General features: G+C 34.3%; 1 protein-coding gene across 11 annotated transcripts in view; it reads left to right on the forward strand.

Moving 5' to 3' along the window:
• GPHN (gephyrin) overlaps positions 1-26,353 on the forward strand; it is a 626,342-nt gene that overhangs the window by 391,151 nt on the left and 208,838 nt on the right. For 6 of the 11 annotated variants that reach the window (XM_027111532.1, XM_027111539.1, XM_027111540.1 and 3 more), the window contains one exon: positions 11,028-11,084. The exons of the other annotated variants lie outside the window; for them this stretch is intronic. In XM_027111532.1, the coding sequence (XP_026967333.1) occupies positions 11,028-11,084 (57 nt within the window). The remainder of the gene's footprint in view (positions 1-11,027; positions 11,085-26,353) is intronic. 11 annotated transcript variants of the gene reach the window in all.

Raw genomic sequence — 26,353 nt, forward strand, 5'->3', positions numbered from 1 at the left:
ACCAAAAAGGTTGGGAAAAACTGAATTAATAACATTAATTAATTTAATAAAATACATCCTCTGGACATAAAAATATATGTTTTTTTGTGTTCAAAGTTAACTGTCCCATGGAGGCGTTGGTTATTGAGCAATAATATTCTCAATGTTATTGGTCAGATCCAGCAGCTCTCAAACTTAATGGTCTCGGGACCCCTTTACAAACTTAAAAATTATTAAGGACCTCAAATAGTTTGTTTATGTGAATTATAGTTGGTGATGTTTACTGCACTGAAAATTAAAACTTAGAAATTTTTTAAATGTTTATTTATTTGCTTCAAAATGAGAATAATAAGGCCTTTCTATGTTAATATAAATAATACTGCTATGGGAAAAATAATATTTTCCAAAAATTTTAAAATCTACTAAAAAGGATGGCACTGTTTTACTTTTTCTTCACATTCATTTTGATGTCTGGTTTAATGGAAGGCAGGTAGATTCTCACATCTGCTTCTGTACTCAATCTGTTGTGATATGTTATTTTGGTTGAAGCATATGAAGAAACAAATCCAACCTCACAGATCCGTAGTTAGAAAAGAAAGGACTATCTTAATAACATTTTCTTATAATTGTGGATATTCTTTGACACTACATCAAAATTTTTCAATTAGTAGTCTATTAAAAGTTAGTTGAAGTGTAGGGCTTCCCTGGTGGCACAGTGGTTGAGAGTCCACCTGCCGATGCAGGGGACGCGGGTTCGTGCCCCAGTCCGGGAAGATCCCACATGCCGCGGAGCGGCTGGGCCCGTGAATCATGGCCGCTGAGCCTGCGCGTCCGGAGCCTGTGCTCTGCAATGGGAGAGGCCACAACAGTGAGAGGCCCGCGTACCAAAAAAAAAAAAAAAAGTTAGTTGAAGCGTAGAATCTAAAACCCTGTCAAGGACAATTTCATACTCCTATGTATTAAAATCTGTTGGACACACTACTGTATATAAAATAAACAAGGATCTACTCTATAGCACAGGGAACTGTTCAATACCTTATAATAATCTATAATGGAAAAGAATCTGAGAAAGAATATATATATATATATATATATATCACTGAATCACTTTGCTATGCACCTGAAACTAATACAACATTGTAAATCAACTATACTTCAATAAAAAGTTGTTTGTTCTGGGGAAAAAAAATCCATTGGTCTGTCCTGAACGTTTATTGGATCTTATAAACAGGTATGATTTTGTAACATATTTTTTGATCACATGGAAAATATAAGTTCTTCCAAGTGTTGACTATATCCAAAATCATTTTAATTAATATAACCACCAAGCTCATTAAAAATGCCTTGGAAGCATTGGAAGCTCTCAAGCTCATGGTGATATACATTTTCCACAGTTCTAATTTTTGCTTAAAACGTAGAGTTTCTTCTTTGGCCAAAAAAAAACAAAAAAAAAACCCAACAAATCCTGTCTGTTTTCCATGAATTGACAGTCTCATTTCATTCATTTTCAAGAAAATGCCTACCAGACATCTAAGTCTGAATAGTCATAGTTTGTCAGACATTGTTTCAAGTAAAAATTGTTCTGTGCAAAACCTGGCTAGTTCAGCTTGCAACTCAAACTATTGCCTAAGTACTTTAACCTGAGACAACTGTCATTCTTTCTTATGCAGCAGAAGTATTTTATTTCATACTTTCCATTTTATCACACTCAAGGGACAAGCTTTAATTAAATTGAGTTACTATTTACTGTTTCATTGAGGAAAGTGTTAAACTGTTAGTACATAGTGGTGAATAATACAATAACTATTCACACTATTTGGATCCACTGCCTTAATTTTTTACTATAGTACCAACCCACCATTGCTTTTGTACTATCGGTGCAAATGTCAACATAGTGTAAGAGACAAATAATGTCTTAGTATTATTATTAAAATAATTTGCCCTTGTGGACCCCTGAAAGGATCTCAGGGACCCTCACAGGTCTGTGGACCACACTTAAAGAACTGTTAGTATAATCAAATGAGCAGAGTGGTTTATGTTTCTTGGAAACATCCTGGGTCAAAATTACGTGTGTTCTCTTTTTCATTTAGACCATGTTACAGTGGTATTCTCGTTTCAGAGATCTTATTCTTTAGGAAAATGACCACTGGTACCATGCTTAATATAAATGATTCACCCTAGATTCATTCTAGGACAGGGAACAGAGTTTCTCCTCCCTGATTCAAAATAATAGAAGACTTCACAAAGTCTTGAAGATACAACCAGAAAATGTAATTCCCAGCTAACTTTACTCATTTCCAACGTGATACTACTTCTATGTTTGTATAGTAACTGATGTTTCCCTAGGGTCTCCTTTCTACTTATAGGTGCACAGAGAGCCCTCTTTTAAGTCAAAACCTAGTTGATGGAAGATAATTTTATTAGGGATATCTTTGGGGATGACTTCCTTTTTTATAACTAGTTTGGAACATTTAAATTTGGTGAGATTTTAAATAAAAATACAGTTTTCAGCTAATCTAAAAAAATCAGATTGACAGGGCTTCCCTGGTGGCGCAGTGGTTGAGAGTCCTCCTGCCGATGCAGGGGACACGGGTTCGTGCCCCGGTCCAGGAAGATCCCACATGCCGCGGAGTGGCTGGGCCCGTGAGCCATGGCCGCTGAGCCTGCGCCTCCGGAGCCTGTGCTCCGCAGCGGGAGAGGCCACAACAGTGAGAGGCCCACGTACCTCAAAAAAAAAAAAATCAGATTGACATTACTGGGCCAGCACGACATATATCAGTACTTAGCTGACATTCTTTATACCCTCCAGCCGACTTTACTTATTTGCATTAAATGCCTGGCTCCTATACACTTTTGAGTAACTGATTTCCACTCTCATTCATTATTGTCTAGTTTCTCCTCATTTATAACAGCATATTTATTTTGCTATTTATTCTAGTTTGATAGCAAATAGATTTTTGAGACTTCAAAAAAAGGATTGTTTTCATATCATTTCTATCAGGAGAGACACTATCCAGTATGGTAAATTAGTTGTTGACACTTTGAAGAAAATTAAAATCAAATAGTAATAATATATTTTAGCTATGAATTTTGAGTTTACAAATTATTTTAAATGGTTGTTCTTTGACATTCTGCTAAATATACAGGACTTTACATTGATTTCTGTTTTTCATTCATCTGATTAAGTGTCCCCTCTACCTTTATGTACAATGAAAATTGAAAATGGAATTCGCCGCATCCTTTTCTTATTATTTAATGCTCACAGAATTATATTTATCATTGAAACTAAGAATAACTTAACTGTGAAGTGTACAGTCACCACTTTGGAATCTGAGTTACAAATGAAATTTGATTAGCTAGCCTGAGAAGATATAGCTAACTAGAAATTATTAGCTATAGAGTTAACAGTTTTATAGATTAGACAGTCTATAAGTGGCATGGTCTTTTTTTTTTTAATTTAAAAACAGTAATATACATGCTCATTTTAGAAAATTAATATAAGCAAAAAAAAAAAAGAGTTCCTGTAAGACTGCCTTTAATAAATAACAACTGTTAAAACTTTGCTTATATCATTCTGGTTTTTTTTCCTATGCATTCAAATATTTTATATAAATGAATCATGATAGCAAGGCAGTGATTAAGAGCTCTGGTTCCAGAGTCTCCAGGCTTGGCAATGAATCTCAGCTTTATCACTTACTAAATGTGTGGCTTTCAGAACGTTACTTCACTTCTATAACCTTAATCATCTGTAAAATGAAAAATAATAATACTATTTGCCTCATAGGGTTGTTGTAAAGTTTAAATTTTAAAATGCATATACATCACTTACCACAGTGTTTGAAATATAAGAAACGATCACTAAATGTTAGCTATTGTTATGAAACTATATTTTAACCTATCTCATTCATTTAGTAACATTCTTTCTATGTCATGTACATCTTTATTTACATGTTTTTAAATTATCTTCCTCAACATTAATATCAATTATTGTTCAGTATTCAAATTTGTGGGTATAGCATAGTTTTTTTCACCAGTCCCTATTTTGCATATTTTAGTTGTTACCTATTTCCTAGTTTTAAATATAATTCTGTGATAGTCTTCTGGAAGTGAAGTGTTTTAGAATCTTCTCTTAATTAAACTTAGCAACTTGTATTAATTCTACCTTTGTTGAAAGTATATGCCAAACTTTTAGGCCCATGGTTCCCATAATTCATATGGATGTCAGGAAGAGATCATTTTTGCATCTTCATGAATTCAATTTAATGATATTCTGGAAGGAACAGTCTTTAGCATTTGCCTTTGATAGATTTACTGACACATATTTAAAAAAATTATGGATCCAAAGTTGTTTGAAAAGTCAACAGTATTGAGTATATAAAAGTATTGCACTATCAGGCACCAAATATTGAGTATCAGCCCTAGTCTTCCACTTTATACCTTTGTTAGAACTAGTAAACCTCAGTTTCTATATCTGTAACATCATGATACTAAATTAGGTAGCCTCTAAAGTCCCTTCTAGACCTATAATTCTGTTCCTTTGCAATAAGTCTCTACACTGACTGAATAAATATTATCATTCTCTTTAGCCCTTCTCTCTGATATTATGTTAATATCCAATTAATGTAAAATAATTTACATTTATTTCAGCTTTTGCATTTCATGCTACTACATAAAGTTAAAGATTATGAAGTGAAAACGTTCTGACTTCATTTAAGATCTTTCTCATTTAGGTCAAGCTTTGTCTCTGTTAAGTGGAATATTGATTTCTCTTGGTATTCACTAGCATTTTGTTTAAGTTATAGGATGACAGGGAAGTGAGAACTGTAGAAATACAAGGAATAGTGAAATTAAGAATACTAGTTTTCAGTTAATTTAATATCTTTGATTCCTATAAACTTCTTTTTAAAGATTTGGGGTATGTTTTGTGTAAAAGCAGCTCAACAAAAGTAATCTGTGCCATCATTATTTCACCAGCAGAATTGATTAGATATAGCCATTATTCAAATCTATATAGTTAACGGGCCATGTCTCATTCATGACTTTAATAGACAACATATACCAAACTAAATTATTTTCTAGATCTTTATATTTTTAAATGATACATATTCTAAAATTGGCCATGTATTTTCTTTCCCAAAACTTCAGGATTATCTGCTCTCCCTTTTCATCCTACTTTGATTAAAGACAAAACACACATTAATTCAGAAATTCATTCAATGAATATTTTTAGTGCATATTATGTCAAGTACTTTTGGGAATAGGTTTTGGGTCAAGTAGGTTTTGGGAATATAGCAATGCAAAGACTTACTAACCATGACCTCAAGGATCTTATAGCGGAGCAGATGTGAAAAAGAAAAAAAAAAAATTACAACAAATCTATCAAAGCTTTGATAGCCTAAAAGAGCTCTTCTAATCTTATAGGGGGAAAAAATGTACCCTCACAGAAATCTGTTAAAAATTTTGTAGTCAAATTGGTAACTATTTTTAAATTATAATCATCCATGCTATAATGAGCAGTGACATGAATATTCCTAGTCACACTAGTAGGAATATAAATTTGTATAACCTTGCAAGCAAACTATATATATAAAACATTTTTTGTGTTTTAACCAATCATATTATTTGCAGAAATTTTTCAATGGAAGTTATCAAAGAGGACATGAAAGACTTATGTACAAGATTATTTATCACAGCATTATTCATATTCATGAAAAATTAGAACCAACCTTAATGTCTATGGTTGAATAACTTATATAATAATATGTATATATATGAGTTATTTATATAACCTAAAAAATCATATCTTTAAGAATATTTAATGACAAAGGAAAATGCTCAAAATAAAATATGTAGTTTAAAAAAGTAGTAAACAAAATTGCATAGGGATTAAATTACAGGTTATTTTATAATCTATATTATTTTTTAAACCAGAGAAGTGTAAGTTTTTTTTGGTTTGTTTTGTTATGTAGACAGGTTCTGGTAATGACGAGGATGGATGTCTTTTGCCTGCTTTTCAGATTTATGGCAAATCTTCATAAAGCTAACTATTTGTTTGTGTTTGTAACTCTGTTTATACCAGAGCATTTTTATATGCAGGCTAAGCCATTCTAAATCTTGCTGGATAGAAAATTGTATTTCAATGGAAGTTTGAAAATAAACTTTTTTCTATCTCCTACACAAATAATAAATAATTCTTAAAAACATACTAATTAAAACTTATCTATTTCAAAATGCCTAATAAATTTTTTATACCATACCTGTGATGGGCTTCATTATTTCTTTTTAGACAGATACGAAACTTGGGGAAAAAGAGCATGGATTGAATTATTCTCTGGCTAGTGGGCAGGAAATAACTTGCTTAAAAGTCTAATTTTGTATAGACTGTATTATTTTGGAATCAAAGCTATTATAGAAACTTAGGGATCAAAATTATAAATGTACAATAAAATATAAATAAATATTTGAAATGTTAATAAACCATTAGAAATCAGAGCCTTTAAAATAAAGGATCTCCTAAGTATAAAAATTTTTCATAAGTGGGTGGGGCAGTTGGTAGACCTGTGACTTGCTACCAAGATTCTAATTTTTGACTTAATTCTTCATTATTCTTTGCAATATTTCCTTGAACTTCTCTATTCTTTTATTGGTTTGCCTTTCTCCAGAAATGCATTAGAGTGTTTATTTTTTCCTGACACACTTATAGAATTATTGCTTCTCTTACTTTCATTTCTTTCTTTCCTCTTTTTTACTTTGCCTTAATAAATCACAAATGAAACAGAATTGTTTTACAATGAAGCACCAGTTTTACTGAAAGGGCTGAAATATAGTGAATTGAAATATTAACCGGATCCCCACAAGAATTTCTTTATTTACAAGAGTTTGTTTAAATTTTGAGTTCTCAAGTAAAACTTTTTTAAAAACCTCCTTCTCCAGTCACAACTACCAGAAGCAATCTATAGCTGTACCAATATGTACTGAGTGGTATTGGTTGGAAGAGAAACAACTTCTAAAAAAAAAAGTTTTCTTTCCTGTCACTGATACCCATACTTTAAAAAAGAAACTGGCATAATAAAATAGGATTAAAAATGTCTGTCTCTCAGGGTAGTTCTGAATGTAAGTTAGATAATTCTAAAAATAAAACAATTCAATCCCTAGGACAAACAAACAGAATTTTTTTTAATCTGTACAGTCAATCTAAATCAATACAAAATATATCAGGGGAGAAAAGGGGGAAATCTACATTAGTCATTCTATAATGAGAGCCCAAATTTAATGAAGAGACCTGAGAGCCAGAGAATCTAATATAAGCTATGCTTTTTTTATTGACATGTCTCCAAAAAGCTAATGGACCTCTCTAAGACCTGCGTTCTCTCACCAATAAAACAAACACACAAAATATTAAACTTTTCTCACAGTTCTTCACCAGACATCTTGCAGCTAAAGAGATGTGTTAATGCATACATCCAGCGATATGGGTGCCTACCTTAAATGGCTTCTACACCCCCAAAATTCCTTGAAGTTTCATATTTTATTTCAAAAATCAATACAAAGTTGGATTTCTACTCCAAAATCTTGTTTTTGCCTTTAAAAAATATTACACTTACAACTACTTATTATTGGCAAGAGAGATGAGGGTGAGATGGAGTAATTTTCTACTTTGTTAATAATGGAAATAATTTTACAGTGAGCTCAGTTTTGGAGAACTGAGCTAAATCAAAGGGAATCAACAGTCCGTATTGTGTTAGCACCCAGGCCATTTCTTTTGTTGCATGATATATCTAAAATTCAAGCTCTTATTTAAAAAAGTGAATACAAATAGCAGTCATTTCACTACTTTAGTAACCACATCCTGGTAATTAATTCCTGAGGATAGATTACCCAGTAATTAATTCCTGAAGAAATATTCCCAGAATGTTGCAAAACAGGTGATATAGTGCAATCTTTTCAGACAATTTTTTTTTTTTTTTTTTTTTTTTTTTACTTTTTTTTTTTTGCGGTACGCGGGCCTTTCACTGTTGCGGCCTCTCCTGTTGCAGAGCATAGGCTCCGGACGCGCAGGCTCAGCAGCCATGGCTCACGGGCCCAGCCGCTTCGCGGCATGTGGGATCCTCCCAGACCGGGGCACGAACCTGCATCCCCTGCATCAGCAGGCGGACCCTCAACCACTGCACCACCAGGGAAGCCCTTTTCAGACAATTTTTAATGGATATCTTGTTAAATATATTTAGGCTGAGAGACTGAATAGAAGATTGAAATGATTTTGATCCTCTGATTTATGTCTTTACAATCTCAGTAAAAATATTTATAAAAGGATTTCTTCAGGGTACAAAAATCATTAGTGATAATATTTTTTGTTTTGCAGGTAACATTTTAGTTTTCATATATCATTATTATAAACTAATAATCTCAACCAACCTGTTATCCCTACAATTCTTTACATCCAATTCTCAAACTTCATTTATATTGCAGTGATCTTATATGTAGTATAAACATTTGCAGTTTAGCCTCTCTTAGTTATTGATACAGAATGTTTATAGCCTCATAGAAAAATATGTATAAAATTAGCTAACAATGTGAGGCTTTTATGATTATCATGAAGAGTAAAGTTCATTTTATTCAAATGCTAATCTTTTGTGATTTCTTTTAAATTCCAATCAAAGAAAAATAGTAATCAGGTATCTGGATTAGCTGTGAATTTCTTTTATTTATACTACTCCATAATTGGTGATTAAGGGTTGACTAGCATAAATGAGAGCATTATGTCTTAAAATCTATCGATTTGACTTTTCTCTACAACTCAAATTTTAGTATATGTGACAAATCTTTTTCATGTTCTTTCTGAAGTTTTTCAATATTAGGGATAATTACCTATATCAGGAGCCACAAAAAATCACATGACACCTGATTTACAACCACTTGTGACTTTGATAACCACATTGGTTTTCTAAAGTCTTCCTGTTACGATAGTTAAGGATTCACAAAATCAGATTTAAATACAGAAAATTGGTGTCAAGCATTGACAGATGAGCTGTCTGCTCCTAAAAGTCTTTGTGTAAATTGGTATATAGTCTGTTTTTCATGTTCAGAGTTCAATGGTGATTGTCTTTTCTCTTCTTATATTTCATTCTTTAAGCTTTTGTACTTGCACTTGCATTTGGAATTGAAATGATTTAGGAAAACTTTCATTCATACATTAATGTGGTAACATAAAATTTCCTCCATAAATGAGATAGACAAACAGACACACAGGGACATGTATACATATACATCCTATTATAAGCATCAGATTTTTTCCAACCCATTTATTTCCAGGCCTATTAAGGGAATACAGCTTTAAAGTAGAAACCAGGAATGGTGGTGGTCTTAGATTTGTCATTAATGTCCTGTGTAACCTTGAAGAAACTACCTCATGTTGCTGGACTTGATGTAATTTTAAGCTTTCCAGAAATAAAAGATAATGTAGAAAATGGTGTTCACTTGTTACTATATAACAATGCAGTTTCTAAAAGTTTTCAGAAAGCAGCATGAAACATTAGACTTTATATTTTTTTATAGAAAACTACGTTGTTTATAATCAAGATATTGTGTCAATTTAAAATGGAAAATAGCTTTTGATATAAAGATGTTCTCTGAAATCAAAGAAAATAGCATAAGAAAATGACTAAATAATATGAACTCACTGTCCATCCAGAGGCCCTTTCTTATAGACTGTTTCCATTCTAATTAGTATCCACTGTTTCTAAATTTAAGAACTCTGTTCAACCAAGAAGGGTAAGAATCAGTGATTATCTTTAGGGTACAAAATTTAATTAATGTTGAAGAATTAGTAAAAACTATTTATATCAAATAAAACCAAAAGTTGACAGAATTCTTATGGATCAAGATGCTTTTTTTCAAAGTGAAAATCCAATTTTCTCAGTATTATTCCTAAGCAATCTACTTATGCTATCAGAGATGTCCTAAAAGGGATAAGACAATCTATAGCCTGTCTCCAGAAACTATAATTTTGTAGCACGGTCAGATTTCTTATTTTTCCTGAGGACTTTAACACTGGGAATTTGGCATCACAATGATACTTCATCAGTTGTCTCCTAATACAAGCAAGAGAATCACAACTAACTTGAGCTATGCTGCTCTGAATGGAGACCGTTATTCTGCACATGTAGGAATCCATAATGTAAAAGCACTCGGTCTGAAGCTTCCTTCCAATCTCCCCCCTACTCTTTTTTAGTTTGACTTCCTCTTTAACCAAAATATTATTGTTACAGCTCTATTAAAAAGCAAAGGGATTTCTAATTTATACCTAATCTAATAGGTATATTAGATTGGATTTAGAATCTTCCTTTTCTCATTTACACAGTGAGGTGAAACAAATTTTTAAAATAGCAGCTTTACTTTTCTTTTTTTCCTATCTTACCCAAAAGGAAAAAATAACTGAAAACTTTGAGGGAGTAAATGTATCTAACTTTGGTCTGGCATTAAAATTTTCTGGTTGGGCAGCACAGTTGTTTAATTGGAATCTCAGTGACAGCTGAACAACCTCAATGCTTGGGTTAACAAGCAGAGGAGCTTCGTTCTGTCACCTGTCAAGAATGATGCTTGTCAGGACTGATCTTTCCACTTAAGGAACACTCATGTTTCTAGTCATAGCACTGATGTTTTCTGATATTACAATGGAATAGACACTAAAGGAGACAAAGTTTTCTGCATAGGTATATTTGTAATTCTTTGTTTTTCATAAGCCAAATGCAAATGTAACACTACTCCAGATACTGCTTCATGAGAAGTCCCCAAGATAACCAAAAGTAAGTGCCCATTTCCTCATCTTAGGAATAGTGTCATAACAAAGACTGAATTCTAGTGACCAACCTATCTGCAGAGCATGTCATATAGCCTCTGGGTTAGTTAACTCCTTGGCTTGGCCTCCTAAGATGTATCTCAAAGAGTCAATTGTTGTTTTTGCATGTATTATTTAGTAATGTTTAGAAAAATTTTTAAGTTCACTTTTTCTTTATTCTGTCTTTTTTACCCATCTTCCCTCATTGTAGCAAATTAGACGGCCGGATGAAAGCAAAGGAGTTGCTAGTAGAGTTGGATCCCTCAAAGTAAATATGTTTCTAACATTTTTTGGCAAGATTTCGTCTATAGCCTACACTTCTTCCTTTTTGGAGGGTGGTGGGAGGAAGGGGGCTTTTTCCATTTTTCACCATCCCATTTTGTTTTATTTTAATATTTTTATTGGCTGTTGGGTCATATTTTTTTTGTTTCAGCTACACATAGAGCAACCAGCTGAAGGCAAGCTGCCAAATAACTAGCTTTGAGTGGCACCACAAACAATAAAAAGGGCACTGCCTCATTACGGGTGCCTGTAATTTGGGGTTCTAGAGTAAACCGTTCCTCTGATTGATGTCACTGACTATGTGTTAAGTTCCTGTTACACAGAGAACTAATATTTATTTTCAGAATGTTATATGCCCTTTTTACTTTTTTTTGTTAAATGTTATTTTAGTGTCATTACCATTTGTAGTTCATTCCAGAAAATAATTATTATGAGTTAATAACATGTATATTTTATATATATGTATATATATATATATATATATATAATCTTAAGAATTAGAAAAGGAATTTCATATGATGCTAGCTAGTATAGGGGCTCACATATAGCTAATAGTAAGCACTCTTAATCCCCTTTGTTTTATTTGTTAAAAGTTAAAAAATTTATATAACAATCAACAGAAACTTATATATATATATATATATTTGTGTATGTGACCTACAAATACACCACTTAAAGATTTCTGATCTAATGGTCCCATTTGGTAGTTGTTAAATATCCATTTGGTCAATTTATCTTGGGCATTCGATACTCTAACATTTAATCACAATGAAAGGTAACTAAATTATCACCCTTAAGAGACATAGACATAGCCAATTAATCACTTTTAATGCTGCCACTATAAATGCAAGTTAGAAAATTTGCTGAATTTTAAAAATATGCAGAGAAATCTCCCTCAATATTAACCACTTCTTCTATCTCAGTCCCATTTGTCCTTACAGCAATAGTAACTGCTAAATTAATCAAAATGACATAATTCACTGTACTGGGATGTCCCAAAATTCAATAACTACTTTGAGGCTAATATTAAGTCATTTTAAAATTTTACACACCTCCAATTTATTTCCATTTAACAATTTATGAAGCACTGATTTCTGCACTCTTTCCTCTCCTTGCCTCTTCTGCCTTCTTAATTTTACTTTTTTGTTGTTGTTTATTTATCTGTGTGTGCACACACATGAGTGCACATGGATGAGGGTGTGTCTGTATGTTTGTGTCCTTTATTCCAAACAAGCCATCTTCTCTGTTCTCTAACACTGCTATATACTGGGTAGCATTTTTGTTGTTGTTGTTATTTCACTAAGAATAATCAGAGGGGATGGGAAGTGTCTATTATATACCTAATTCAGAAGCGAGGCAAACTAAAATTATTTAGTCAGAAAAATATGACTTTATGTATCTTGATGATATATCAGTAGCATTCCTCACTGTCTACCTGTGAGGTATCATATTTTAATTTTTTTAAGGGAAGATAAATCCATTATTGTTGAGACTGTGGATTATGACTCAGATTCAAGTGAAAAGGTGCAGATGGACATAACTTTTTGGAAATGACTGATAGTGAAATAGAGATAAAATGGCATCCATACTGCAGCACCATCTGTTATAAACTGGATCGTGTGTGCGAGTACACGTGTGTTTATCTCGAAGTTCAGCTTTTGGATGTGTAGAACTTCAAGTTGTGATTGTTTATTGTTTTTAAGTGTATATACAATATGATTATGTGTATACACATAAATATGTATAAGAACAAAATATACATTTTAGGGTTCAGTCAGTTTATTTGAATATGGATGCAGCCTTAAATCAAAAAGTGTGTTTGGGAAAGGCAAATTTCATAATTTTTAAATGTCTTTATTCCATATTTCTACAAAATAGAAAATTTTAAAGTGAATCTCTAGGGGTTTATAAGGATAGTTAAGGTATTTATTTTCTCTAACACTTTGAGGAGAAAAGAGCCTTTAATTAAAATAAAATATTCTCTTCCTAGTCACGGTTTATTGAGCATGTATTCTTGCGCTATACAAAGATCTTTGATGTTTTGAAATGTTTGCCAAAGGCAGTGAGAAATGTATAATGCTATGATTTATTTTTAAAAGGAAAAAGGAAAACTGAAAAGAGACCAAGTTGCTTTTTCAATTCATTTTCTGATGTTTACATGTAGCTCCATCGAAAGCTGGAGGAGCTCAGAGATCACCTAGAAGGCAATGTGAAAGGATACTCTCTCAGAGTAAATGTACGATTTCACCCGGTGATTTTTTTTTTTTTTTACCTAAACTTCTGCTGACTGGTAATTCCAAATCTGATTGGTTTGTCCTCTCATCTCCATCTTTTTTACTTTCTGTCTCTTTTCTCCCTATCTCTTTCTTTTTTTTCTAACTGCAGCTTCATGCTCACATTTATGAAAGAAAGATTAAATCGGCATAGAAGACCTTTAAGCCACACTAACATTGCATTTGATTTAATAGCATTCTGGCTCCAGTGCAAATTAAAACCTTTTTTTTTTTTCAAAATCTGTGTTTCTTATACAATTGTATAATTTTCTGACGATCGTTTTATGAGACTTCATTTGGAGCTTTTCCATTTACTGTGTCTTCTGTCCCTTGTTGGATGTGTCAGCAGGATTATAAATTATGGGCTGGATCCAAGTGATAGAGCCTTGATGTTTCAGTTTCAGTTGTCAAGGAAGATATTCAGTGTTAGAGTCTCATTATAGGTAATCTGGCAAGTAGATACATCTATTCTGAGTTAATAGACGTCTCTTAACTCAGACTCTTTGGGAATAACTATAAGATATCATTTTTTGTCTAAAAATAAGAAAATTAGGCAGTAAGAATCTTCACTATGAACACTATTATGTAACATCTTACAAATACTTGAGATAATGGCTAATATACCCAGGACAACACTGAAGGAGAACAATACCTTATAGCCACTCAATACTGTACATACGTCATATAGGCATACTAACAATTGTATTTTTTGTGACTGATAGTTCAGACTCAGAATGCTTGGTCCTTCTCCTGAATATATCTTTTCAAGATAAATGGAATTAAAATCTCTAAAATGGTACATGGTATAAATATGGTAGAAGAAAAGCTAAAATATTACAGTAAATAATTACTGGCTCTATTTAACCTTGACCTCCTATTTCTGAGGCTTTAAAAAAAAGTTCCTATGAAACTTAGCCCTGGTTTACTTCTCCCGAGATTATTGTCATACATTTAATTCATATTGCTATAATAATTTTGTTATGAAGGATAGAATAAAAAATAATAGTGTTATGATAATTCTCTGGTTTCTCAGCTTTGTTTTTAATTATATACTATGTGTATTTTGTATATCTCGTCATTAAATTTCTGTTGACTAAAGTTCAAAGTTTTTTATTAATATCAGTCTTTAAATTCTGATAACTAAACAGAAAAGGAAATTAATACACGTCTCATTTTTCTACTTCTTTCTTTTGAGCCAGTCCTTCTTTTCAGTCATATTCTTAGAGAATTTGAAAAATTACCCACAATCATCCCCAGAATCTATCCCACTGTTTTAAAAAAAATAAAAAAGATTAGTATGAATTTTATGATTAAATCAGTCTAGATATATCTGGATATCATTCTAGAAACTCCTAAAAAGATTCTGATAATGTGTGTTTTTAGTGCCACACTCTTCCCTAACCAGTCATAAAAAATGATATTATTTTTCTTTCAGTGAAACCAAGACCAGAAAGTTGAAACTTGCTAAGATCTATATGATAGGGAGTTTGTGTTAGATTAGGGTTAAATTGAAATCTCTGTGCTTTGGAAATTGGTTTTCTCATGCCACTCTTCAATTTCTTTTTTTCAATACCTGTACGGCGTGGTGGAGTACATAATAACTAGTCTCAGTGTCTTCATCTTTTGTTTCATTTCACTGGGTCACACTTTGTTCTGATTACCCTTCTTCTAAAAAGATTGAATATAAGGTGTATCCTTCTAAGATTCCTGTTAACTAGAAAAGTACAGAAGAACAAAAAATATATTGTCAAAAGGCAAATAATAGTATTTTCTCTACAGAGTTCAGCTAGCAAAAGACACAAATCAAAATCTTAGCTGAGGGCTTCCCTGGTGGCGCAGTGGTTGAGAGTCCACCTGCCGATGCAGGGGACATGGGTTCGTGCCGCAGTCCGGGAAGATCCCACATGCCGCGGAGCGGCTAGGCCTGTGAGCCATGGCCGCTGGGCCTGCGCATCCAGAGCCTGTGCTCCGCAACGGGAGAGGCCACAGCAGTGAGAGGCCCGCGTACCGCAAAAAAAAAAAAAAAAAAAATCTTAGCTGAATGTTCAGTGTCTCTCCTTCCCTTTAATTCTTATTGCCCCAGAATGCCTTAAAATATGCCTTGTATATTAAAAATTGTTGCTTAGAAGCAGAATAAAGTTATTCTAAGTACCATACGCTATATAAATAGATTTCGTTTCTAAAATGAGATAAATTGGCATATAGTGACCATTCCATTTTGTGAAAATTTATTGTAGGTGTCCACACAGAAGAGCAAGTATATGAATGCCTTTTAATTCATTGAACATCGCTAAATATTTCAGTAAGATGACAGGTTCAGAACCATGTTGACACTTAAATATCTTATAGTTGAAGAAGGTGAGACATCATTCAGAAGTTTGGGATGAGAATTTAATTAAATTATTCATGTTTCAATTGGTATCATCTATATGATGTATTATTTTTTAGAGGACCTGCATTTTTATTTATTACTTATAATCAATGATATAAAGTAGACTTTTATTAAGAGGTAATTTTTAGAACAGTATTAAATTTTATTTATTTCTCATATGAAAACATACTTTTTAATTTTACATGGACTCTTCTATAGCAAAAAGTAGGATGCATTCGATTCTTGAATTCTCAGTTAAGAATGTATCATCTTTTTCTGTACTTTATACAAAACTGAAGTATTCTGAACCCTAAATGAGTTTTTAGTAATTTTCGTCTTGTACCTAAACACAGTTTGCCTAATTTAACTACTGCAAAAGTAACTACAAATCCTTAGATTGATACTGTGCTGAGAACAATGATTGAAGAATAAAACCACATAAAGGAAAAAATTAATTTTCCATGTAATCTAATGTATGAATCTAGTAGGAAGTATATAAATCAGACAGAGAAAGACAAATACTGTATGATATCACTTATATGTGGAATCTGAAAAATACAACAAACTAGTGAGTACAAAAAAAGAAGCCAACTCACAGATATAGAGAACAAACTAATGGTTACAAGTGGGGAAAGGGAAGGGGAAGGGGCAGCCTAGGGTTTAGGGATTAAAAGGTACAAACTATTACATATAAAGCTACAAGGATATATTGTACAACACAGAGAATACAGTCAATAGTTTATAATAACTGTAAATGGAGTGTAACCTTTAAAATTATGGCTCACTATACTGTACACCTGTATTTACATGGTATTGTACATCAACTATACTTCAATAAACAATTAATTAAAAAGTAATGCAGACAGATGATAATTGGAAAACATAAGATAATGCAAATGAATTCCTTTAAGTAATGTACATCAAGGTAAATTTATAAAATTGAAGTTAATTCATTAAAGAGCAATAGGGCCCTGGGAAGCTTGAATGTTAAAACATTCAGAAAAAAAGTAGATAAGTACTCATGAAATAAAGACAAAAAGAAAAGAAAGGAGATGAATAAAAATACCTCAAAGCCACAAATTTTTTATTTTCACTCAGTCTATGTAATATGATGATACATTTCCATTCAGCTACAAATATATACAGGTAGGTTTGGGGTAATCAAATATGTTAATTTTTTAAAGGCTTTAGCAAACAGTAAAAGGGAAGGTGACTTATGAAGACAGATTATTGACACATAAGTGAACTAAGAAGAAAGGTGATGAAGTAGAAGGAATATGATAATTATAAGTACCTGCTATGCTAACACAAAAAAGGGATGGTGTTATCTAAAGTGGAAAAAGTTAAGGGAGGAGTTATCACTTGACTATATTTTTATTAAGTTTAAGAAAAATGTTTGAATCAAGCCAGAAAGTAATATCTTTTGAAGTGTAGTTTTTAAATGTTTAATAATTTCCTGAGTGCCAAAATAAGACTGGTGTGAAATGGAGTAATACAAATAATGAATTAGATGGTTGTGATTTTATGTCTTTCAAGATCAGTCTCTTCATTCCAGCTTTAGTTCTAAACTAACTCATCTTATATTGTTGATGAATTGTCTGTGGGTTTTTTGCACTTTTTTATTAATTAAATTAATGCTATAACTCAGGGGTCAGCAAACTACAGCCCTTGGGCTAAATCCTGTTTCTCTTTTGTGGGCCCGTGAGCTGGGAATGATTTTTGCAGTTTTAAATGCTGTGGGGGAAATCAAAAGAATATCATTTTGTGACATGTGGAAAATTATATGAAATTCAAATTTCAGTGTCCCAAAAATAAAGTTTTATTGAAACACAGCCATACTCTTTCATTTGCATATAATCTGTGGTTGCTTTTGCAGTACAACAGCAGTTGAATAGTTATAACAAAGACCGTATGGCACATAAAGCCTAAAATACTTACTATCTGACTGTTTACAAAAAAGTTTGCTGACACCTGCTAAAACTGGTTAGTGTGTCAAGGCAACATTGACAAAGAAATTATTATAATAGAGATTGTGTGAAATTATCATCGTTTTACAAACTGAGAAAAGGAGAGCTGCTTATTTTTTCTGAGGATGGTTTCGGATCATTCTGCATGGAAGCATGCACTTAAAAGAGTTGATCCCCTGAAATTTTCTACCTTTATGTTTTTATTCTTCCTTTTTGCACTGTTTATTCTGTGCTCTTCGCATGCCAAGCACACAAGGTAAACTCACTATGGAATTACATTAAACCCTTCAAATATAGAACTATCATATGGATAAAGTATCGATTATAAATTCCTCTTCTTTGGGGAGCCCCTTACAGAGATTTAAAGATAAATTCCACTGTTGCTCTTTAAACGTATTTAAATATTTAAATGTGTTTTTAGAGTATTTTTATTTAAAAATAAAAATGTGTTTTTAGAGTATTTTTGCTGTACACATTGTATTTTTCTGTTTATTACTTCCTTGCATCTTAATAAAGATATTTCCCCTGAAAAGCACAATAAACTTTTGATTTCTGCTAAATTTCCTACTTGACCTCACCTAAAATCATACCTTCTGTAGGAAATTTCGTACAACTAAGAAAGACACCCTGAAGTGATCAAGTAATACATCATATCTTAATATAGCACTTAAAAATCTGAAAGTGTCTACATTGAATCAGCCTACTTTGACTGAGGTGAGGAAGAACTACTGGAACGTTAGTCCTTAGATGAATAATCTTTTGGTAGCTTTTAAATGAGTAAAGATCAATTTGTTTATGTACTCTACTTTCTTTAAGCAAATTTCAGTGTTTTTTGGTTCTTGTATGTAGAACATTGAGCCTCCTGAGTCTTCCTTGTTTGACATTTTGGCATTTACTCGTATTAATAATATGTGTCTTCTGCTTTGAACCATCTATTACTTATAAAATCGCCTGCAGTAGCCTAAGACATCATTTGGAGTGGAAGTGACACATCTGTGAGGTGTTTAATGCTTACTGTGGAATTGCCTTCTCAGAATTGACATTAAGACAATAGGGTACTAGTAAAAGATCTCCTTGACAAGTAAATTTCCCTAGTAATTAAAAATGGAAAAGTGAGGGGAAAAAAAAGACAAGACTCAAACTATTTTGAAAGATAAAGTTTTTCACTTTTATGGGTATAGTTATAGGAACAGAACAAACATGGAGAGGAAGGCTTTCTTAGAACTAGTATCCCGCTAAAGAAAATCAGATATGTATGTGGTTGAAAGATTTAATTTCTTAATATGTATAGAATTGATCATATTTTAGAAACTACCTCATAGTAACTCATTAAGTGGCAGTGATACATTTTATCACAAATCTTTGTGATGGTAAGTGTAAAACCTTCTGAATATTATTTCACACAATTCAGTTTTTGAGGATAGAAGAAAAAGATTTTGTATATTCACTTATTCAGTAAGTCATTATTGAGTGCCTACTATATTCCGCTCTGCTGGGTGCTGGAAATACACTTAAAGAACAGATCAGATAATAAGGACATTTCTGATTTCTCCACTGTGCCATCTTCTTCTTTACCTTATTTCCCTACCCTAACTTTGTATTTTGGAACTTCCTGAAGAATTTCTAACTAGAAAATTGAATGTGGCAGTGTGACAACCTAGAAAGTAAGAACAGGCCAGGAAATTATCAAGTGAAAGTCATGAAGATTAAACATGGTTTTAAGTATAAAATAGTTATTGCAAAAAAATCAATGAAACATTCTGATAAAAGACAGGTCTGGAGAAGAGTTTTGTGGTTAAGTTTTTTAAATATCTTTTTGGTGTTGCTACTGGCTTATTTGTTTATTTAGATTCAGTAATACTGAATGGATTCAGTAATGAGAATGAAATAGTAGGAACAGGAAATTAGAATCAGAATATTGATCTGGCTTTGGTGCCCTCTTTAAAGAGTAATATGAAAATGTACAATAGAGTCATTCTATAAATAATCTCACATGTAGTTTGCTAGTGTTAAGACTGAGATCAGTGTGGTACCATAGGAAAAAGTGACCAGTGTTCCACTTTCCTGTTAACCTTAAATGAGCGTCTTCTGAGCAAGATCATACCAGATTCTGATCTGGAGAGCCATCTCCATCATGGATCATTTTTTTATCACAAAGTTCTCCTCAAATAGTATGAACCTTGAGATTTCAAGCTCAAGTGTCTCTTTATAAGGCTGTTTTATTATCTGGCAAATGTGTTGGTGATGGAACCTTCTAAACTTCTGAGACCCTTACTGTGCTATCATTTCCTCTTTAACAGTGTTTTCTTTTCCCCACTGCAAAACCAGGCTCAGCTTCCCTCGTGCTTATCTACCTATAGTGTATCTGAGGCATACTTTGCACATAGTTTATTTACATGGTCAACAACATGCTCGCCCTCACCATTTTTCTTATTTTATTTTCCTTTTGCCTTAATTTATTTTGCCTTGCACTTTGCACTTGGCTGAAAGAGATGAAGGGACCAAAGGGGAAAAGTTAGCTGTTTTATGGGGAAATTTCTATATTTTCATACAGCACTTTTTTCTGAGTAACTTTTTTTTGGCAGTCACTGTATCAAATTGAAATGGTTAAAGCCCAAACAGCCAACTTAATTGTTGCCACCACCTTAATTCCATAAAGATTCCTTTGAACTGGGTAATTTGTTGTTAAACTCATGTTGGCTAACGGCAAAGATTCCAGTTTGCAGAGCTGTATAGGTCTGTCTCTGGTAGCTGAAGATTTACATTAAATTAGTAACAATCCTGTCCCATTAACCATAGACAGAGGAAAGCCTCCAAATTGATTATTAAATGAAAATTTAATATGATTCCCCTATTTTTATGTAAAATAGAAGATTCACTCCCTTTTAAATAACTGATTAGGTTACTCAGGAAAATAGTCTCCTTGATACTTGTATAAGGTTCTTAAAATCTAGAAAAGCTTACCACTCATGAGATTCATGTTCTTTTAACAGAATACTTTACATCAACTTTGACCTATGTTATTTGCCTTTTCAGAGGTTTAATTTCTTATTCTTATGGTGTTAAACCATAGCATAAGTGGGTTTTCTGGTTGTGTAAACCAGGGGTCCCTGAAATATCACTAACAGGCTCTGAATATCCTTTAAGTCTACTATTCAAAGCAGGGGCACTATTGAATAGCTAAGAGAAAAGAGTGTATGTACCTCAAAATATGACTAGTAAATAACAGGACTTTAATAGCCTGTGAATTTTAAGATCTTAATTTTTTACTTTACAGACATATTTCTACACATATTTACTTTGTGCAGGCAACTTTAGCTACTATGCGTAGTCCGGTATTGTCAGCGTAATTCTGATCACAGAAATATTATCTCTGAATTTCATGCAAAAAACAGAAAGATGGCACTGTCTAAAATACCAGGTAAATGTATGTAGAACCACAGGCAGAATATCATCTTCTGACTTTAAAACTTTATAAAAAGCCTTGAAAGGAATAGCATTGCTAAACCTGTAGCTTCACAAAGTTGAACTTATTGAGTCAATAGAATTAAAGCCATCTTCTTTCATTTTTTCCTTTGCAAGTTGCAGCTGTTACAAATTTTTTTTTCCTCTTAAAACTGATTTTGTGGAGAATTGATTTCTTCTTGAAATGTGTGTTTGTAGGGAGAAACGAAGTAATGAAAGGGAAATGAATTAACTTGTGATATTAGCAAAGACTTTTGAAAGAGAAGATTGGTATCATCTCATCACCGCATTTTCCACAGGTCTTTTCTTAATACCCCAGGATTATGATTCCCAATGTAAAAAATATATAACCCATTTCTTTCTGCCACTTCATCCAGGCAATTCTCCATTTCCCATGAGAGTGTTTAAGAAGTTTACCATTGGCATCATCTCCAATCACAGCCTACAGCATCCATCAGGGTATTACTTTCTCTGTGACAGCATGTTTGCAGGAGGGCTCTCAGGTTGGAATGCGGAACTGGTTTCTGGGGAGTCGGGATTGTGGCCTTTTCTCCATAGCACTCAGCTCTTAAATGAACTCTGGCTTCACCTGGGTGTGTTTCTTTCATTGTGACACATGAGCTTTATTTACTTGTCATGAAGTGTGTTTCTCCTTTTGTCATCTGTGGTAGGGTTTCTATATTTTACACTCAGTGCCACATTTCTGTGGACTCCATAGGTGGTGTTTATGTTTAATTTATGAAGCTGTAATGACTGATACAGTGAAGAACTCCTTAGGGAATCTAACGTTCATGATGTCCTCTTTACAGAAATAACCTTGCATAATTGTTTCCTGTTTCATTTTAAATTGGTAAATGATTGTTTCACAAAATTTAGACTATAAGCCTTAACAGTTAGAATTTCAAGGAATGTTCTCATGTTTCTATTTTTCATATGGAAGCCTCTTCTTATTTATTTTATAGCATCACTATGGAAGTAGCCAAACCTTCCATGTTTGGCTTCTCTTCTTTCCCTCACATTTATATCATTTTCATTTATCTCCACTGCTGAAGAAATAAATTCTCCACTCCCTGATGTAGCACACTGATTTTACCAATTTCATGTCACTATCTTCTGTGACGTTCATGAGACCAAAATAATAAGCCTTGTTCAAAAATTAATCTATCCATGAGATGTACAAAAACAAGATCATTTCTAACCTTACCTGGCTCAGCAAATGTTACTCCATGTAGTTGACAGCCCCTTTGTAAAAAATACAATTCTCTTACTATGTGACAAGCTCTATGTTTGACATCTTATTTATCTTATCTCAGTCTTCACTACAGCTCTGTTTGGAGAAGATATTATTGTCATCCTCATTTTGCAGATGAGGAAACTGAAGCTCAAAGAGGTTAGAGGGCTTCCCTGGTGGCGCAGTGGTTGAGAGTCTGCCTGCCGATGCAGGGGACACGGGTTCGTGCCGCGGTCCAGGAAGATCGCACATGCCGCGGAGCGGCTGGGCCCGTGAGCCATGGCCACTGAGCCTGCGCGTCCGGAGACTGTGCTCCGCAGCGGGAGAGGCCACAACAGTGAGAGGCCCGCCTACCGCCAAAAAAAAAAAAAAAAAAAAAAAAGAGGTTAGATACCTTGCCCAAAGTCGTAAAATCTGCCAAGTGAGTAGCAGAAAATTGTTTTGTCTTAAAAACCATGCTTTTCACTTTTCAGGAGTTATTAAAAGTCGTCAGCTCTCTGAATGGCATGTGGTAGTCTTGTTTTCACAGTACCTGGTTCAGGTTGATTATATAGTTTTGGATTTTATCTTATGAAAGGATACAGGTGTTTCTATAAGATGAAACTTTAATTCAAGGAAATATTAGAAAGACATTCCTTTGTGTAATTTATTATTCTTATTCTCATATTTAGTCATTTAATAAATATTTATTGATCACCTACTATGCCTTTCTTAAATATAATCTTCTAGCTATTTCTTGATCTTTGGAATTGGCTTCACATTTAGAGTGTATAAAATATCATGAATGTAATGAGATCAATGGCTCAGGTTGTACACTAATCATCCCTTCAAGCCAAGTTAAAAAAAAGCTGGGGGTTGGGGGAACAGGGGAACTCACCTTCCATATCTCTAACTAATCTTCAACTTTGTTCCAACAGTGTTCATTTTTTAAAATCCTTTGAAAAAATTGCTTCAGAATTCCCTTAGCTTAAACCAAAGCCAGAAATAGTACTATCTCTTGGTAGAAATAGTGTTCTTTCTGACTTATTTGAAAAGCTGGAGTGTATACTAGATATGTCTTTTATGATTTGTAACAGTATCTAAACAACAACAACAACAAAATTAATAAACATTGAACCTTTTGAAATCTTGTTTTTAATGTCTTAGATTTCCCAGTAGCAAGATTGATTTAGATAATTTGAGATTTTGAAGCTAAATTCATTTTTCCTGTTCAGTGGACAGAGACTGAAACTTAATTATATTTTTACTTAATGCTTAAGGACGTTTAGGGGACTTCCCTGGAGGTCTGTACTTCCACTGCAGGGGGCACCAGTTCGATCCCTGGTTGGGGAACTAAGATCCCAAACACAGTGTGGCCAAAAAAAAAAAAGAACTTTTACCTTTAACTTTTAAAGAAAAGGAGGCATTTTTAAATTGTAACATGCAAAACAGTTGCCATTTGAACTCTTAACCCACTATTAGCACACCAATTCTAATCTAAACAAACCTTGATTGACTGACAATTTTGAGCTTATACAAATGGAAGTTTTAGTTGAATTGCAGATAGGAGATTCAAGAAAGGAAGGAAAGGAATAAAACTTGACTTTAAGCACTGTAGCATTTCCTGTTTCAAAAGGAAAAATGGGACCGATTTTTAGAACCAACAGGGCCACAAAATGTTTAAGCTGGAGGAAACTGTAATAAAATATTCATAAAATGAATATACTGCGAGATAATCACATAAGATTTTCTACTTTACAAAATCTCACTTAGAAAATCTTTATTTCTTATTTATTTCAATATAGTTGTCTGGGATGTTCCACGTTCCTTTCACTCTTATCTGAATTATTTTCATGCTGTTTCTATATAATAGTTGGAAATTTGGAGATAGTGTAAAGAGATCTGTTAGAATTGTATCTTTTGAAAACACTGCAACTACTCTACCAAGTTTCTTAACTCATACCTCTTTTTGGAATCTTTAAAAATGAATTGGGGAACCGCAGCCCCGAGCGCAGAGGGCGATGAGGCTGGCGCCAATGGCCAGCGATTCGCAGCGGGAGCGCGGCCTGGAGGGGCTGGCCTAGCTGGGACTCGTGGCCCTGCGTCGTCTGGTTGCGACGTGGGTCCTGTGCACGCTGTGGGGCCGCAGCCACCGGGCGGTGAGGGCCCGAGGGGCCGGGAAGCGAGCCGGGGACCCCAGGCGGGTGTGGGCATCGTGTCCACAGCCAGCGTCCCCGAAGCCACGCTCGGGCCATGATCACTCGGTGAAGCTGCGCTGCGACACCGCGGCCGACTTCTTCCCGCGCTGTGAGGAACTGTGCGCGCTGCAGGGCTCGGTGCCTCTGCCCGCCTTGCACGCTTCCCTGCGGGAGGCCCTGCTGGACTTAACACCGACCGCCTCCGCGGGGTGGACTGGGCGCCGCTCCTGAGCACCCTCTGCCCTTGATCTGTATCCAGAGCTTCTTCCAGCCATGGCTGGGCAAGACAGTTATTTGTCAAGGTGTAAAGAACTCTATCACTCTTCAGACAGGAAACTTCACGGGGTGTAATCTGACATGGCAGGGAGCAGATCACATGGCCAAGATCTTAAAGTATCAGACTACCAGAAGGCATGAAGAAACCTGGGCTGAGAGTCTTCGTTCCAGGAGACCTGATCTTGACTGTATGGCTGGTTTGAGGCACATCACTCTGAACTGCAATTTGCTCATTGGTGACCTGGGTGCAAGTGCTTTTGCAGAATCTCTTAGGATTTGTGGCTTGGAGTACCAGTGGGTAACTTCTCCATCGGTGAAGGAACCATCCAAAGCTGCTAGACAGAAAAAGAGAACTATAATTTTGGGAAGTGGTCAAAAAGGAAAAGCTACTATTAGAATTGTGGAGCCCCAGAATAGAAGCAAGATGAATATTCCATTCCACATTGGCAACACCAAAGGAGATGATGCTTTAGAAGAAAGATTTCTCGACAAAGCTCTTGAACTCAGTATGATCACCCTGAAAGGGCATAGCTCGAGAGAGGCTATATTCATCTGTGTTAATCACTGCTCTGTTTCCTGAACATGCCTATAAAACATACTGAAGAAGGATGCCTGAAATTTGACTTTTAGAAATTAAAACTCAAGTTAAAAAGTGAGTGACGAGCTTCCCTGGTGGCGCAGTGGTTGAGAGTCCGCCTGCCGATGCAGGGGACACAGGTTCGTGCCCCGGTCCAGGAAGATCCCACATGCCGCAGAGCAGCTGGACCCGTGAGCCATGGCTGCTGAGCCTGCGCGTCCGGAGCCTGTGCTCCGCAACGGGAGAGGCCACAACGGTGAGAGGCCAGCGTACCGCAAAAAAAAAAAAAAAAACTTTGCACCAACAATGGCTAAGAATGAAAGGAACTCAAACCTGAATATTTTTTCCCTTGTCAAGCACAGAGAATATGGGAAAAAATGAAATTGGGAAATTGTTTTGCTCCTCGTCCTTTCCTCCTTTTTGGTCAGTTACCTTAGTCGTCCACCTCACTTTGTATTTCTAGCCTGGCTTCAGAAAGACCTGAATTTGATGAACTACACACTGTTGGAGTAGTAGATTGCTAGAAGGAACCAAGATCCAGACGACCTTAAATGGCATCTTCATGGAATTATATTCAAGAAGGATGGTCCAGCCAATTTCCTCACTACCATTGTGAAGGGAGTTCCCTGTTCCTAAGAAAATGGACCTATGTCCGACTGACACAGAAGATGGAGATTTATCCCAGTGCATTTATATGTGTATATATATTAAAATTATATATATATATATAATGCCTAATGGAAATATCTCAGATGGTCTATTTTGTGTTTTTTCTTTAATTTTACTTATAAAATTGTAACCATTTTTTAACTCAAAAGAGGAGAACCTTAAAAATTAATTAAAAACACATTCTCAGTAGTCTAAGGTTCAGAGCGACTTGGCAGAGAAAATTGCTGAATGGTTAGATAACAGTGCTGG

The sequence above is a fragment of the Aethalodelphis obliquidens genome, unplaced genomic scaffold, assembly GCF_003676395.1.
Source record: "Aethalodelphis obliquidens isolate GAN/ISIS:26980383/991018 unplaced genomic scaffold, ASM367639v1 scaffold10, whole genome shotgun sequence".
Classification (NCBI taxonomy): domain Eukaryota; kingdom Metazoa; phylum Chordata; class Mammalia; order Artiodactyla; family Delphinidae; genus Aethalodelphis; species Aethalodelphis obliquidens.